General features: G+C 40.4%; 3 protein-coding genes and 1 long non-coding RNA gene across 4 annotated transcripts; 2 read left to right on the top strand and 2 right to left on the bottom strand.

Moving 5' to 3' along the window:
• Positions 1-1,799: 1,799 nt before the first annotated feature.
• On the top strand, positions 1,800-10,908 carry LOC135793060 (multiple inositol polyphosphate phosphatase 1-like). Its single transcript, XM_065303918.1, has 9 exons — positions 1,800-2,084; positions 7,608-8,484; positions 8,546-8,729; positions 8,786-8,927; positions 8,987-9,277; positions 9,334-9,530; positions 9,599-9,780; positions 9,844-10,036; positions 10,099-10,908. Exons 2-9 carry the CDS (start codon positions 7,608-7,610, stop codon positions 10,331-10,333), a joined length of 2,301 nt encoding a protein of 766 aa, XP_065159990.1. The 5' UTR covers positions 1,800-2,084; the 3' UTR covers positions 10,334-10,908.
• On the bottom strand, positions 6,000-7,318 carry LOC135793161 (uncharacterized). Its single transcript, XR_010548547.1, has 3 exons — positions 7,023-7,318; positions 6,360-6,505; positions 6,000-6,268 (listed from the first exon to the last, which is right to left on the bottom strand). It is a non-coding gene; the product is annotated as an uncharacterized lncRNA (long non-coding RNA).
• Positions 10,909-13,018: 2,110 nt separating the features above from the next.
• Sgsh (N-sulfoglucosamine sulfohydrolase) lies at positions 13,019-15,207 on the bottom strand. Its single transcript, XM_065303919.1, has 5 exons — positions 15,066-15,207; positions 14,740-14,869; positions 14,384-14,671; positions 13,562-14,321; positions 13,019-13,507 (listed from the first exon to the last, which is right to left on the bottom strand). The coding sequence occupies exons 1-5, from the start codon at positions 15,145-15,147 to the stop codon at positions 13,199-13,201; spliced, it is 1,569 nt and encodes a 522-aa protein (XP_065159991.1). The 5' UTR covers positions 15,148-15,207; the 3' UTR covers positions 13,019-13,198.
• Positions 15,208-15,264: 57 nt separating this feature from the next.
• On the top strand, positions 15,265-16,165 carry Pmm2 (phosphomannomutase). The gene has a single exon (XM_065303965.1). It carries the CDS (start codon positions 15,265-15,267, stop codon positions 16,024-16,026), a length of 762 nt encoding a protein of 253 aa, XP_065160037.1. The 3' UTR covers positions 16,027-16,165.
• Positions 16,166-16,213: the final 48 nt, after the last annotated feature.

The raw sequence follows: 16,213 nt of genomic DNA, 5'->3' as shown, positions 1-16,213 counted from the left end.
TAGCCATCCAACACTGGTCAAATTTAAAAAAAAAACATTGAACATTCAAATTTTCAGAAAATGTGGTCTGTTATATTAAGAAGTTCTGAAAATTTGAACAATGTTATCAAGCTTGTATCCGATAAACATTTTTTTTTAAAATTCAGTAAATTTGACTTGTTTGACTGGCGGCGCATGGCATTTCATATGGTCTTGTGCTACTCCGTATGCAAATGCCCAGGAGTAAGCTCCGCTCCATAGATAACGCTCACGGTTTTGGTCGTCCGTATTTAAAGTACCATATTTTGCGCATATAAACCATGGAAAAACCGGCGCTTTATAGGTGAAAGTAGAAAAAAATATATAATCTTCCTGAAAAAGTCGCATAATAAATTTCAATTCACTCAGGACGCAAAACTAATTTTGTGGCAAAAGTTCACAAAAATAACTTTCCGTCACGATTAAATTTCGACCTAATTAGAACTATATAACTTAATGTTAATAATTATAACTACCATTAACTAGCTCGTTACATACATTTAATTCTAATAAACGTGCAAATTAAGCGTAACGATTACTGCTAATAGGAATTCGAAAAGATGGGTACAAGTACCTATACTGTTATAGTAATTTCTGTTTTCACCCGACTTACCAATGCGATAGCATGCCATTCAAACACACATCTGCTATTTTCACTTTCATTTCGTATTGGAGGTAATAGTAAACGAAACTAAGTTCAATTGATGCGTTCGTTGACATCGGATGACACATCAAATACACAAATATAGAATGCACGGCAGAATACACATTTTGGTCTTCTTCGATACGTGTGTGTCAGCAACTTGCAACAATCAAGACGTGTCAGCAATTCGTTGACTTACTTAACCGATGACCCTATAGTTTCTGTTTGATGTTCAAAAGCGCAGTAAGATTCGGTACATCTGTATTACTTCTAAAAGTATCATGTAATATCAGCTAAGTTTTATGTTGTTGTGTCTAAACTTTGTACTATAAATATAGCTATATATTTACGTAATACAAGAAGTCATATGATCTAAGACCTTATAAGATTAATGTAAATAATCGTTAATGTTAACATATTGTTCTGCTGTTCCGCAGATCGTCGGTCGAGCAAAAAGTGAACGATCTTGTCATTGTTCGTCAAGGTTCGAGGAATTCATGGGAAAATGTAGGTTTAATCGTTTGTTTCTTAAATTATGTATAGCTTGCGTTATACTATACAGTGTATAGTATACACATTCAAAAAGAGTGGAATATTTAATTTTTGGCACCGCGTAAAACAAAACTGAAAATTTCATGTTAAAATTGCCCGGAATAAATGTAACAAATTTTAGGTCTAAATAATTCTATGCGATGTTATATTTTATACGCCCATAATCATAGTCATCAAATTCAGACTTGTTGTTTATATGAATAATTTGATTTGAAGCTAGCAAAAACACAAAGATCAAAAAATAATAGCTGACACACTACTCGCGTCCAGTAATATCAATTGTTTGTGCCATTTATTTTTTTTATGGTGCGAATCAAGTTGCTCATTGTGATAACGCATCAGGAGCGATAATTTAAATACGATACTGAATTTACCCGGTACATTCACCATGGTTGCTCATACTCGCAGGTATCAGTGGTACTACACGCTATACATTAACACCACAATGGTATATGTGCGCGCGTCCGCGTATAAATGAGAAACGGTCTGCTGCTGGTCGTGCCATGACTGACTCTTGTCGACTTGGGTAAGGTGAGTCCCATGCCACGGTTTGCTGGTTTGTGTACAACTCCGCCGCAGTTCGCGAGCGTCCGTCCGCCGCAGCGATTGTTACTTGATTCCGTCCATTATTCTAGGTGTGCGCGTCGCGGTCACAAATAAATTCACTTCGTTCTCGCGAATGCAGTGCGCGTGCAGGTCCTCGCAGGCATCGCATATCCTTCGGGACAAATGATGTAAAGACTGATTGCTCATTTCCTGGAGGCGCTATACTCAATTGTGATTTTCGAAATCGGCACGAGGACGAAAGGAAAAGCGAGAACCGGTCCAAGACTTCCAAGCGACGAAGATTGCGAAAATTTCACGCGCAAACGTAAGTTGACAATAAAAAATAAATAAACTACCTACCTTTAATATACCGACATCAGAATCGATTTTCCTACGTTTGCTTTAATAATGCTGTGCGGTTATTGAATATCTGCTCTCATTTGATATTATTGGATTTTGAAATAAAATAGGCGCGGCTCCGACTCTTTGTTGATGGCTGCTACTGTTGCAACCTTATAGTTTGATAACAAGAGTGATTAGTTCAATCGATTGTTCATACAGTATTTTTAATTTTTGCGCGTAGCATTAGATCATCTTTATTTTCATATGGCGAATTTAAATGACCATAGGAATAGGTTTGGGCGTGTTTACGCGACGAAAACGAAAATGTTGCTAACGTAGATGGCGCAGTCGACGCGCGTGCTCGAGAGATTTGTTACTACTTTTAAACAAATTCCTTACTGTGCGATCACGAGTCACAGAAAACTGGTTGCTCACTTTCGTCTCTTCAGCGACCACAATAAAAGTTTTTATTTTCGAAATTCTCACGCAGAATTTACAATGACAATGAATTGTTTCAAAGAAGCGCACTGTTACCATTTAGAGTGTGTGTGTGTTAAAACATGCTAAAAACCGTTATGGAAAATTTAAGATTTATGCCGTTTGTCACACTGATAATTATTTATTAAAACCATGCAGTCGGCTCTTGCAGGTGAACTCTCCGATAAAAGGCGTTATTTTAGGTCATTTGCATACGTTTTCCCGCATTCGGGGCGATTCACGCCAGCGTACTAATGAGATGGCAAAACAGCACTTGTTCCGCGCGCGCTCTTGCTATTTCTTTCCTGCTGGAGAAGAAAAATACGCGCTTCTAGTTGAAGCATCCAGCTGCACGTCGTAGATCGAGGCGCGTCTATTCGCGTTTTTTTGATCGAACGTTAAACCGTTCGTCGGATTTGGAACCGGTTTCGTGTTCTCGCTCTTCGCGGCCATGCGCGGCCACGAATTTTTCTAATGCTTGCACGACGTGAGAGTCAGGCGAATTGGCGTTCCGTTCAACAACTCTTCAGGTGCGTTGTACGTTCTGTCGAATTTACATTTTTACACTCAGGGCCATTCGCATTATTAAAACTTATATTTTTAAGTAACGCCAATACAACTGTTGGTTTACCAAAACAGCTTTCAGTGTAAATTAGTTTTTTAAAGGTCTGACCCTTTGTAAAAAGTTGCGAGTTCTATTTGTACACAAAGAATGGCGAGCGTGTATGTACCTTGTGGAATAACTCTACACACATCGCGTGCACGTAACGAATAATTAATGCGTATACCCTTTCTTCGTTATCATGCGTTGTAAGTAGTAGCATGTGCGCACATATAGACATTATTTACCAGAAATCACCGTCGTGGGTACCTTGTCGCTTGTCGATTACGCCGGTGAAGGTGCATTCATTATTCATACTCGTTGATCCGCCATGAAACAGTCATAACGCATTGCCTATCAAAGTTTCAATGGTGTCAACGAACACATAGTTACCAATGGGTCTTACATGTTAAACCAGCAAGAGTTTCCAGCCCTCCTGGACTGGCAACGGTGTCAAACACCGTGCGGTTTCCATCGAGCGTTCAATATTGTTTTTCCGCGCGTACGCAACTGTCCGGCGCATGGCGGACGACCGCCATGCGTCTTTCACCTCTTTACCTATAGGGCCCACGAGGTCAACAAACTGGAAAGACACACATAACAAAGAAAAATGTTCACACAAAGGCGCGGGCGGCACGTGCAAGTAAATACAACGCGTACCATGTGCAGCTTGCGATATTCGCGCTAAGAAACAAGCACGTGGAGGTGATTTTGACCTTTTTACTACTTCAATTAGCATCAATGAAGTACGGTGAGTATGTTTTGGGTGTGGCTTACACACGACTCGTTTCTTCTTCGGCGCCTGAGTCATGAAAGTAGTCTTGAATTTAAGCCATTTTAATAGGCATTACTTGCGTTTAGGTTTCCGTAGTTATTGAAAAGCTTATAGGTAAAAGTTGTCGGTATCTCGTGTGATGATTGTTGACTCGTGCGGTTGAAGCTAATTACACTGGAAAGTTCGGCGTCGAAATACAATAAAAGCGTTTGTATTATTGGAACTTCATTAGCGTTATCTTCATCTACGTTCCATAACGTAGCTAAATTGATGCTTAATTTTTGTAACTAGGCACGTACAGCGAATAAAATATTTTGATTGCGTTTCGCTTTAATTTCCTTACTTGAATGTTACTGTTATCAGAACGTATTTGCACCTCGCGTTGATTTGTTTTGCAACATTTGCGTAAATGTGCGTTGCGTCAACGCTTCTCGACGTCTCCGTGGAGCACAATGCAAATCAGACTATAATTAACTTGAGAGATAGAAACCGGTACACGACGCTATTGCACATGTACATTGCTTTTCATTTTGCAACCGTCTGCGACTACCGAGCAAGCGCAAATAATTCTTGTTAAGAAGGACTCGAATAAAAAGAGATCGAAAACTGCACACTGCACTTTGCAGTGAGTCATTTATTACGTTCAATACGTAACCGAACAAATATTCCTATCTCATGGTCACCTCTCTGCAGCATGCAATAATGTTTGTATTAATTATTGATACAGAGTGGGCAGAAACTTAACACTGCAATAGAAAATAACAATGCCACAATCATTATATACTCGTCCGGATTTTGAATTATCAGTAATGATTTAATAAATTCTTGCATGCGAATCAAACAATTTACTTGATATAAAATTAAAGTTATAGTCATAAATACTAAATGATAGTCATGCATGTTTTGAAGTTTTGTTTTACCCGGTGCTGAGTATGTCCTCATCTTAGTAATAGTTTGATTCATATTCACAACATTTGCCATCATGAATCATCAAGCGGTTTATCGTAGATGTGTATGCTACAAGTTTACAAACAAGATGCATTCAATATAATAGATTACGTAGGTGACCCAAACCGTAATATACCGTTATTCTACCAACTGTGTGCATAGCATTCTGAAAACCTTTAAAACTCAAAAGATTGTCGCTTGAAAACAAAAATTCTATCCAAAACGCGTCAAATTTTATGGTGCTTTGCGTTGAAAGAAGTTGATCTTGTACCCAGCGCACCCGAGCAGATAATACAATTTTAATTGCCACTTGCGGTTTTATTTCGTGCTTTTGTTTGTGCACGCGTGTGTAATATTTTCAGCGCCATAGACGCACTTGTCGCTGATTTAAAATGCGCTGAGGAGGGAAGCGTGTTGCTAGGAGCACGTAAAGCTAGAAAATAATCAATAAGTTAATTAAGTATGTAGTGGTCAAGCCGGGCGAAAAATAACTGTGCAATCGCGTGCGGCCGTCGGACGCCATCAGGTTCGTGCGAAGGAAAGTGCAAGGTCCTTCAGACTCCAACTTTTATTCATTCCTCTACGTTTACCTATAAGCGGAAAAATCAACGCCGTATAAGCAATTCGAACTCATTCCGAATTTACGGCTCTAAAACTTGAATAGTAAAAGTGTATAGTTGTGTTTCTTTGCAACTAATTATTGACAAAATTATTTTTGTTTTTTATCAACATGATAATCATGTTTCCTCTCACGTAAACCGAAAAAAATGTTGCGTTTCTCTACGAAGAGAAACTCACTTAAAATTTACAAAAATTCTAACATTGCTGATGATGTCACCCATATTTATACAGATGACGTAATACGTATTATATTTATTAAATACCACATAGTGATCATCGTTTTCTTTTTTCTGTTTGTAAACGTATTGTTGAATGCGCCGCGCATTTTGGTTGGGTTTATTGTGCCCTGCATATTTTTAGAAAACTATTTTCGAGTAACTTAACTCCTATAAAAAGAATCAATCAAAGTGTCTACCGCCTACACTACGCATTAAATTGCTTGCCTCTTGACAATAGGATCTAATAATTAATATCGATTTTGAGTGTATTTAGAAATGATTTAATAATTGTCTTCGATTATTTCACATTAGTACACTTTGCACTTAATATTAATGTTATCACTTGATAATTTGGAGATTACCATCTCGAAATATTCAAGTATGTAATATAAAATTATAAAAACTCAATTTATGAAACACATTAGGATTGATTTAGGCTGAATTTAGAACAGCGCGTCTCCGTTCATCATTCTAGTGGCACAGTAGTGTGGGAATTGCACGCCCTTGAGCAGCAAGTCGGCGATGCCCTACAAACAAATCAAATTCTGTATGACACAATATTTACATTTTTTTATTGACATGCAAACATGAAAATGATAAGACGGTAAGATTGCTTACCTGTAGCTCGCTAATACAAGCCGTGAGGCAATGTGCCAGAATGTACCATGGAGCGCAGAAGCCGGCCACCAAGAAACCGATGAATATCAGTATTATCAGCCAAATTATCATGAATAAACATTTGCCTCCGTCCGCCATTTTGACCACTGAAACATGGGAATGCGTGTGTTAAAAAATTATGTCGCTGTTTTAAGATTATTGCCTAGTGCGCGCATATTCCTCGCATTTTGATAGGACTTTAACGAGGACGTGGATGCTTTGGAATGCTGCTGGGCCGATGTGGTAATGCACTCGATTTTGTAGGCAAGAGGACGCGGTCGTCGCGTAGCAAAAGAAACACTTTCTAAATTTGTTTTCGGTCACACCGAACGAGGCCTATAAGTTCCGCCCGCTTGAAAGTTCCTCGCTCGTTTGAAAATTCGTGGGCCGCGTACGGCGCGTGCGTCGAAATCTTGCAATGTTTGTTGTTCAAATGTTGTATGAGGCCGATCATAAAATCAGAATAGAACCGTGCGGCATATAATGAAATGATATCATACATTTTAAATAACTTGAGACAAAAATATATGCAAGTAAACGGTACGCTTCACTACTTATCAATCTGACTTAAAGCATTTAAACTTGAAGTATTTAATTTAACAATGTCATTTGTTGTGGACTCACCTGTGAATAATTATTCGATTTACTTGAAAACAGGGATTGCTCTTTGTATGCAAATCTTTGGCGAAAAACTTGCGCACTTGAACACGTTCAAAACTGTAACTAAACACCAGCAGCCGGACGGGCACTATTGTTCGTGCCTACAATAAGTCAAGCGAATGAGCTGCGAAGCGCGCGTGCGACGCAAACGAAAATAATTTGGTCGCAGTCCTCACCACTCTCAGCCTCCGAGAGCGCTTTTTCCATGGAGCGGGCAAGGAGTAGGTGCACCCAAGTGTCGTGATGCTACTTTGAATTACGCTCTAGCGCGCTATGTCGCACGCCCAACCTACAATACGCAGGCGCAGCACGCTGAGTTGCGTCAGCTACACCTTAAGTGGGAAACACCTTCCACATCAGGTGTTATTGCTTGTAATTTAATTGGAACGCACCAGAACGCACTCTAAACTATGTCGCTGTAAATTAATAAAATTGCTGAACATGTCTATTTACCAAGAGTAATTAGGGCGCGCCATATGAATCAATTTTACCATGTCCCAGAATAATGATAGCTCTCGAAAAGATTCTTTACTATGATTTTTATTGCAGATGAGCGCGGTTTTCAAAGTTGGAGTGCTTCTCCTTTGCCTCCACTTTGTTTTCTGTCAGCAAGACTACGACCCCAATGATCCATATCGCAAAAATAATAACAACGACCCCTACAGTCGAAACAACGATCCCTACAACCGCAGCAACGACCCCTACAGCCGCAATAATCAAAGTGGATACAATCGCACCAACGATCCATACAATCGTGACCGCAACGATCCCTACAATCGCGATCGCAATGACCCGTACAACAGAGACCGCAATGTCAATGATCCATACGGCAGGAACGATCCTAACCGGGACCCCAATGACCCTTATAATAGAAACATAGATCCGTCCAGAAATGACCCGTATAATCGTAATAACACCAACCGTAATGATCCCTACAATAGGGATCGCAACGATCCTTATAATCGCGACCGTAACGATCCTTACAGTAACAGAGATCGTAATGATCCTTACAGCAGGTCTAACGATCCAAACCGCGACAGAAACGATCCCTACAATCGCGATCCGAACCGTGACAGAAACGATCCGTACAACAGAGACAGAGATCAGCTCAATCGAAATGACCCGTACAACCGAGACCCAAACAGGGACAGAAATGACCCGTACAACAGAGACCGTGATCACAACCGGGATCCGTACAGTAGGGACTCAAGCACGAGTCGCTATGGACAGGTCGGCAGTGGGGTTGGTGGAGGCATTGGCGGTTCTGGAACCTACGGAGGTAGCGGTAGTAGATATGGTACCGACGATAGTAACTGCTGCGAGGAATACTGCTACAACATTGATGAACAGCCTTATGTCAAACTTGGTGCTAAAACCCCGTATCAGTTTGTTTACGGCAAAATCTCTAACCAACATATTGTTCCGCGTAAGTCTACTTTAAGGAATGGTATAATAGACAAAGGTTAAAACATATTATCATTTTGTAGAATGCAAACCAGTGCAAGTGTGGAGTCTTCTTCGTGAGGGTACCAGTGTGCCAGATAGGCAATCTATTGAACGTTACAGGCAACTTCAGAAGATCCACGATGAAATTGTTAGGAACTACGAGGATCGCAGGTCCTTCCCCGACAAAGGCAGATTGTGTGCCGAGGATTACGACATTTTGAGAAGGTACTGCTGAATTGATGAAATTTTATTGATGGAATTCTAAATTAAAAATTTCACAGATGGAGATGGAATGACTCACTCTCTGACTCTATGGCTGGCAGCTTGACCCAACAAGGATCTGATGATATTAAGTTTTTGGCTAGGCGGTATCAGACCCGACTTCGCGAATTGTTGCAACCTTACAACGACCAACTCTACTATGTGAGTTAAACTCCTAACCACCTGATTACCTATAATAATTTATTGTGGTTATTCTGCAGTTCCAACATACCGAAGGTGATCGCACGGTGGAATCATACCAGGCGTATATTCAAGGATTATTTGGAAGCGATTATCAACGCGTGCATGCGAACGTCCGCGGTGGTGGATACAGTGGCGGGTACGGAGGTAATAGCTACAATCAAGATGCCAACCGATATGACACACGCTCGGAGAACTATGATCCCTTTGCTGCACATGACAACTCACAACAAAACACTTATGGATCTCAATACGGTTCAGATACGCGATACGGTTCTGGATCTACTTACGGAGGTGCTGGTGGATCATATGTAAGTTAAAAGATGAATACTGAGAATATCGGTGTAATGTATGAATGCCATTAAAGGGGAGCTCGCGCTGCAAGTCTTATCAACAAAGAATGGACGAGAACAGGGAGACAGCAACCGAATACAGGAGTTTCAAAGAAAAGCCGGAGTACAAAGAGATGGTTCGTAATGTATTCAGGCGTCTTGGATTCCGCTACAATCTGAATGATTCCCTTATCGAGGACATGTACGACCTGTGCCGATATGAAAAGTCATGGTGAGTATTATTATTAGGATTGGTATGCAGTTGGATTGCTCAATCGCGTGCATTTGTTTTACTTGCAGGTACGTGACTCGTCCGTCACCATGGTGTGCGGCCTTCACGCCTGAACAACTCAAGTTGTTGGAATACGGTGACGACCTGTTCTACTTTTATCGATCTGGTTATGGACACGAATATCTCAACAAGAACTTGGGCTGTGGGTTAGTTAAGGATTTGTATGATAGATTCGAACGCACTGTAAACGGTAAGTATTCTCAGGCGGGTATCAAGGCTGTTGATATTTAATATGGGCGGGTTGAAATTGCAGGTGACACAAGTGAGCAAAAGGCAATATTCCACTTCCGCGATCTGGACACCATGCTGAAGACCATAGTTGCGCTGGGTATTCGCAGAGACACCAATGTACTCACCGCCGACAACTACTATCAGCATACCCGTCGCATGTGGAGGACCAGCGAAATTGCGCCATTCTCAGGAAACCTGGCGGCCATATTATACCAGTATGAACTATCACTGAAATTGTAGATTGATCATTGATTTAATTGGGTGCGTATTCTTTCAGATGCGATAATCAAGCTGAAAAGTACAAAGTAATGTTCTTCTTGAACGAAAATCCGGTTGATTTCCCCGAGTGCTCAGTGGGCCTGTGCTCATGGAATACCTTCCAGCAGAAGCTGCAGTATCTAGCGCAGGAGTGTCGTCTCGATTGGTGCGAGCGTGGGTCAGCCAACCAGGCGAGCAAATCCATCGCGGTCATCCTGACTGCGCTCCTTGTTGCCGCCTTCTTCAAGTATTAACGCGTTTGCGCGGCGTCCGCATAAATTCAAATCTCACACATTCACCTTTTTCTCCTACGTTACATTTCAGTACATTCTAATTACCATTGTCACAGCATGGGCAAGGCATTGAAACGAAAAATTTTCACACGAAGGTGGAGCGGAACGAACGTGGACGTTAACTTTGAGAGATTTTTTTTTAATGCTTTTTATTACTTCTTCATGTGAAACAAATTTGTTGTGAACATTGTATTTTAAGTTGTTTTTTTAAATTTTATAAAAATGTAGTTTATTTGCTATTACCGCTAGTACTTGTGAACGTTGTTATCGTTTTTATTTTTTGTATGATGTAAGTAATAAGATGATACTTGTGTTCAAAATATATTAGTGTACATTTAGATTTTTATTCAAAACGCATTTATTTTGTTAGGCAGTCGGCAAACATTTTCAATAAAAAATTGATAAATTTAATCAAATGCTTTAGAAAGCATTCATGTTTAATGTAATAATCTACGGTGCACTTATCAACTTTTATACTATTTTTAAAAAACGTCCAAAAGATGTAGAAATATTTAATAAACATTACAAAACCTTTATTTCTCAGTCATTAACAGAATGATAACAATAGAAAACCTACCTAAACCGTACGCAAATAAAGCATAATAAATAAACAAATAATATTTCAAACCATGGGATTGGAGATTATTAGTTTAAACACGGGTAACGAAAATACTCAAGATTGGAGACACGCCAACAATGTTGAAACGGACAACAAGGTGGGAAAAACCCAATTGGGGCTCTCGCTTTGAATTTTCCGCGCGCGCCGCATCTGTCACTGTCAAATCCAAAATTATATAACTGCGTACTGCGTCCTGCGACGTCCTACGACGCAGCGTCGGCAACTGCTGCACTGTGCTACTGCATAGGTGCTACTAACTGCAGTCGTGCGCCGCGGTGACCTCCTGCGGAACGCTACTTGGTGGCAGCTCCTTCAGCCTGAAGATTCTGGTTTCGTAGAACAATTTGAATTCGATCTTACCGACCACCAATGACTGAAGAGGAGTCTTTCCCGGCGCATCACAACACAACTGCTCCGTTTACAAGGTAAATCACTTTCGAATCTGCTCGAAGCCGATTGTTTATGCGTTCGAATTTGCAGCAGAAGCTAGAAGCACACGAGAAACGCACCAACGTCCAACCGACGCACACAAAACGACATGCACGACGCCCGCCAACCTCATGTGGTGCTATCGACTACGCGCTTGGCAATCTAGCCCGCTCATTATCTTACTCAGCTTTGCGGTCGCCGCCGGGCTGGTGGTGCAGCTTAAAACGCTCTATGATAACCACCAGAAGCACCTACGAATCGTCGACTACGGCACCAGCATTGACGAGATGACGGCCACTGTCGAACATGTCGATCGGGTGACCAACCGGCTGTCGTTGATGATCAAGCGCATCGAGTCTTATATTGACACCGAGCGGCAGCGCGGCGTTAACGCCACGGCGCTCAGATGACAATTACTGCTGCTTAGGACTTATGGCAATCACCGGAGGAGTTTAAGCGAGCGGATTGCCATGATAGGCAGCACAGGCACATAGTTCAATGCACAAATACTATAACTGCAGTACAATGGCAGAGAACACATGTTATTTTTTTATGCTCTAGTTGAGTGGTGTGTAGTCTTGGGTTTTGTAGGATCTGATACTGAATCTAGCAAACTTTTAGGTGTAATAACTCTAGGTCGGATTGTTTTTAAGTTTTAGGTTGTTTTGGGTTTGTTACTCAGTGCCATATTCTTTACTGCACACTGTTGCAAGCCAAAGAGTCAATAATTGTTAAGTGTAGGTTAACCAACCTAGGTTCCTTTTGAGGGAGAGAAGCAAACAGTGGAGAGTATGGCATTGCCACTTTAGTGGAGTTTTTGATAAAATAACCTCAGTTACTATATGTTTGTGATATAATTGCATCAAAGCATCGTTGTTATCGTTTGCTTATAGTTTATATAAATGTTGATTCGCATTTTAACTTAGTTCACTCTTAAGATTGTTATGTAGGTGATAATTTCGCAACAAAGTTCCGGAGACTAAGCTAATGCCAAAAATGTACGAACGCTATGCGCAGGGCGCAAGTATTATGATAGCTTGCCGGCGTCGAGCAAAGCTTTAAATTCGACTGACGTTCTCGTACTTCTCGCTCCTTCGAATATTTGTATTTACTGAGATACCAAAAAGAAACCAACGGACACTGCATGTGCTGCATCGAAAATCACACAAATCTTTCCTTAAAACTGCAACTTTGCAATTAACAACTAAACACTTCTTACTTCTTGTTAGTCATGTAGGTAACCAAGGAACAAGACTATAACAATAAGTACTTATAGTACCATTTAAGTAATTTGCTGAATAGCCAAAACTTGAGCAAGCGGCGACAATGTGATTGTCAATTTTGCGAATTGACGAACGAAACGTTTGCGGTCAATAAACATGTGTTAGGTGTAACTACAACTTATTAACTTAAAACGTTTCGTTCGAGAGAAGTACAATTACTAGTATTTTCGATGATGAATAATTAAATAATGTGATCTTAATCGATGATAACTACCGAGATGGTGGAGCGTGCCGCGCGAAATGACGTCCAATGCGGCGGGTGGTAGAAATAAACTTACAGTTAAGACAGTTTAACTGCGTAAAAAATGCGAGACATTACCATGTAAATTGTTTTATGTCCACATTCAGTAAGAATATTTGATACGGCGCAGATTTCATAGCCGATTCATAAATAAATGCCATTTCTACAAGGATTTCAAGAAATTTTAGCAGCAAACCTGCCCACTTTTGGATGAAACACTGACAATTTACTAATATGAAATATGTTTCAGATTCTTAGTAAACCTCCATAGGAAGGGAGTTATACAATGGCAAGCAGGACGGATCATCCTTGTACACTCCTTTATCTTCATAGACAGCGTGAGGTGAACACAGCCAAGGATCAGTAGTGTCCTTCTGCCACCGCTGGAGACGTGCGGACAGGTCTGCCATTATCTTCTTCATTGAGGGCTTATCGGCGACGTTGTTAGTTTCCTCTGGATCCAATTTTAGATCAAACAGTTCCCACTCGGGGCGATAATAATAGTCCTTCAACGTTTTAAACCAATAGGTATTCTGATTACTCCGAGTGTTATTGAGCAGATCCTGAAATGTTTGTTTTAGCAGTTTTAGATTCGATTTCAGTCGTCTCAATATTACCAAAAAGGTCGGCGACATGTAGAAGTCTTGATCGATTGGAAACCCTGCCTGATAATTAAGATTGTGGATTAACTTGTACCTGTGCGTTCGGATGGCCCGCATCGGATAGTACATGGTGATTTCGTGCAAGTTGTGGCTTGCAAAGACTGCCTCATTAGATTTGTTGGTGGGTTCATTCACAAGCAAAGGCAGCAAACTTTTTCCCGTTAAATGCATATCTTCAGACACAGAAGACAGACCAACATCGTTTTCGTCAGTTTTAGATGACTTTCGATTAAATTTAATTCCGAACCAGTCGAGAATGGTAGGCGTTATGTCCAGGAGACTACTTAGTGAGTAAGTCACCTGGCCACGACGTTCCGTGTGCATGGGAGAAGACATGAACATGGGTTCTGCAATACCAGAATCGTATAGATTCGTCCTTCCATTCGGGAATGGTATTCCATTATCAGACGTGTAGATAACAAGAGTGTCGTCGCTATGCCCGGCGTCCTGTAATTCTTTTAAAAGTAGTCCTACGCCTTGGTCGAGCCTGCTAATGGTAATATATTGAGCTGCAACATCCCTGCGAGATTCAATTGTATCTGGAATAAAATATGGCAACTCTATTTGTTCGGGAACATAGTGAATAGGCTGCCAGTCGGGAATGCTACCCATTCCTTGTTCTCCGTTGCCGAATTTTTGGCAAAACTCTCCGAATTCAGGGTTCGTGTGCCCGCAACGGTGCGGATCATGGAATGCGATGTATAAGAAGAACGGGCTGAAATTACCGGACTCAATCTAGTCATGCATTTTTTTATTCATGCCTGGAAGTTAACTTACTCATTGCTTGCATTTCTCAAGAAATCTCTTGCTAAAAGTTTAATATGCGTGATATTACGACCCACTTGATTAATATGATTATTTTCCTCGGTTTGTTCGTAATCAAACGGGTACACAGTTGATGGACCTACATGCTTCTTACCAATAATTCCGGTACGAATCGAATTTTGTTTAAGGATTGCAGGCAAGCTTTTGATTTTGTCCAGAGAGTTGAAGTGGTTCTCAGCTTGATGCAAGCCGTACATTCCGTTCTGATGTGAGGGCATTCCTGTAAGGAGTGCTGAACGGCTATTGATGGCATAGAACATTTCAATATTAGATCCACTTAAAGAGTTTAAATTATTATTTAGTACAACCTGGGTGAACAACTGCTCACAGATGAATATGCATTGTTGAAAATTAGGCTTTTTTTAGCTAAAGCATCTAGATTTGGTGTTTGAGCGATTTTATTTAAGTATGTTCCCATTTCAAATCCTCCATCATCAGCTAGACGAACAGACCGTATCAAACGACTTTAGTTCTACCGCAAGTTAGCATTTTTGTATGTTTTATGAAACATGCAGTAGACTATGTTTGTGTAACCTCCAATTCGCTGTTGCGGCTTAATTTTATCATTATTTTATCGGTAAATACGTGTAAACTTCGTCAGAGAGCTGAGAAATTGCATCAGTTTTATTCTTACCAACAATCAACAGTACGTTGCGTTGACTTTCCGCATAAATTCGGCACAGAAGTAAGAAATACCACACGATTTTTCGCCACATCGTACGACTACTACACTGTAAACCAGTTTGCTTCTTGTTGGCTGTTGCCAGTCAAATGTTATTATATTTTTGTTGACCCAGAGTGACCTACTATTACTTCAATTTCTAGGCAACTTGATGATGTCTAATCCAGATAGCAGAAAGAAGATCCTCTGCCTTTTTGATGTAGATGGAACTTTGACCAAACCTCGCAATGCTATTGAACCTCACATCAAAGACTTTTTGGTATCCAAACTTAGGTCAAAATATTACATTGGCTTAGTAGGAGGTTCAGATTTCAGCAAAATATCTGAACAGATGTGTGGCCTTGAAGTTCTCTCCAAATTTGACTATGTTTTCTCAGAGAATGGCCTTGTGGAATTTAGAAATGGGGCTCTTCAACCACCAGTGCAGAGCATACAAAGCTATATGGGTGAAGAAAAACTGCAAAAGTTTATTAACTTTTGTTTGGCCTACTTGTCCAAGATAACACTGCCTGTGAAAAGAGGAAACTTTGTGGAATTCAGAACTGGAATGATCAACATTTCTCCAGTGGGTAGATCCTGTACCCAGGCAGAGAGGGATGAATTTGATAAGTATGACAAACAACATCTGATAAGGAAGAAAATGATTGAAGCAATTGAGAAAGAGTTTCCTGGTATTGGTTTGACATATAGCATTGGTGGACAGATTAGTTTTGATGTCTTTCCACATGGCTGGGACAAAAGATACTGTCTGAAGCTATTGGAACAGGAAGGTTTTGAGGCGATTCATTTCTATGGAGATAAGACCGATCCAGGTGGGAACGATCATGAGATTTTTACTGATGAGAGAACTGTAGGTCATAAAGTCACGAGTCCAAGCGATACAATATCGCAATTGGAGCAATTGTTGTCATGATCATGAAGATACAAATTGAATTGAGTCTATTTTTTGTTTGTATTTAATTGTGTTACAATGGTGTATGTGTTCTATGGCATTAAATGTAAATAAGATGTACATCTGGATGAATATAAGTGCATTTATTGTATTATTTATATTTCATAACTGTAATTTTTTACATAAGGAAAGGCGGAAGAATCTCGGC

Source organism: Atheta coriaria, unplaced genomic scaffold, assembly GCF_025399875.1.
Source record: "Atheta coriaria isolate IRGN ID8LTWV9N9 unplaced genomic scaffold, Caltech_Dcor_3.1 hic_scaffold_1_pilon, whole genome shotgun sequence".
NCBI lineage: Eukaryota > Metazoa > Arthropoda > Insecta > Coleoptera > Staphylinidae > Dalotia > Dalotia coriaria.
The sequence above is the reverse complement of the archived record's forward strand: the minus strand, read 5'-3'. Positions and strand labels throughout refer to the sequence as shown.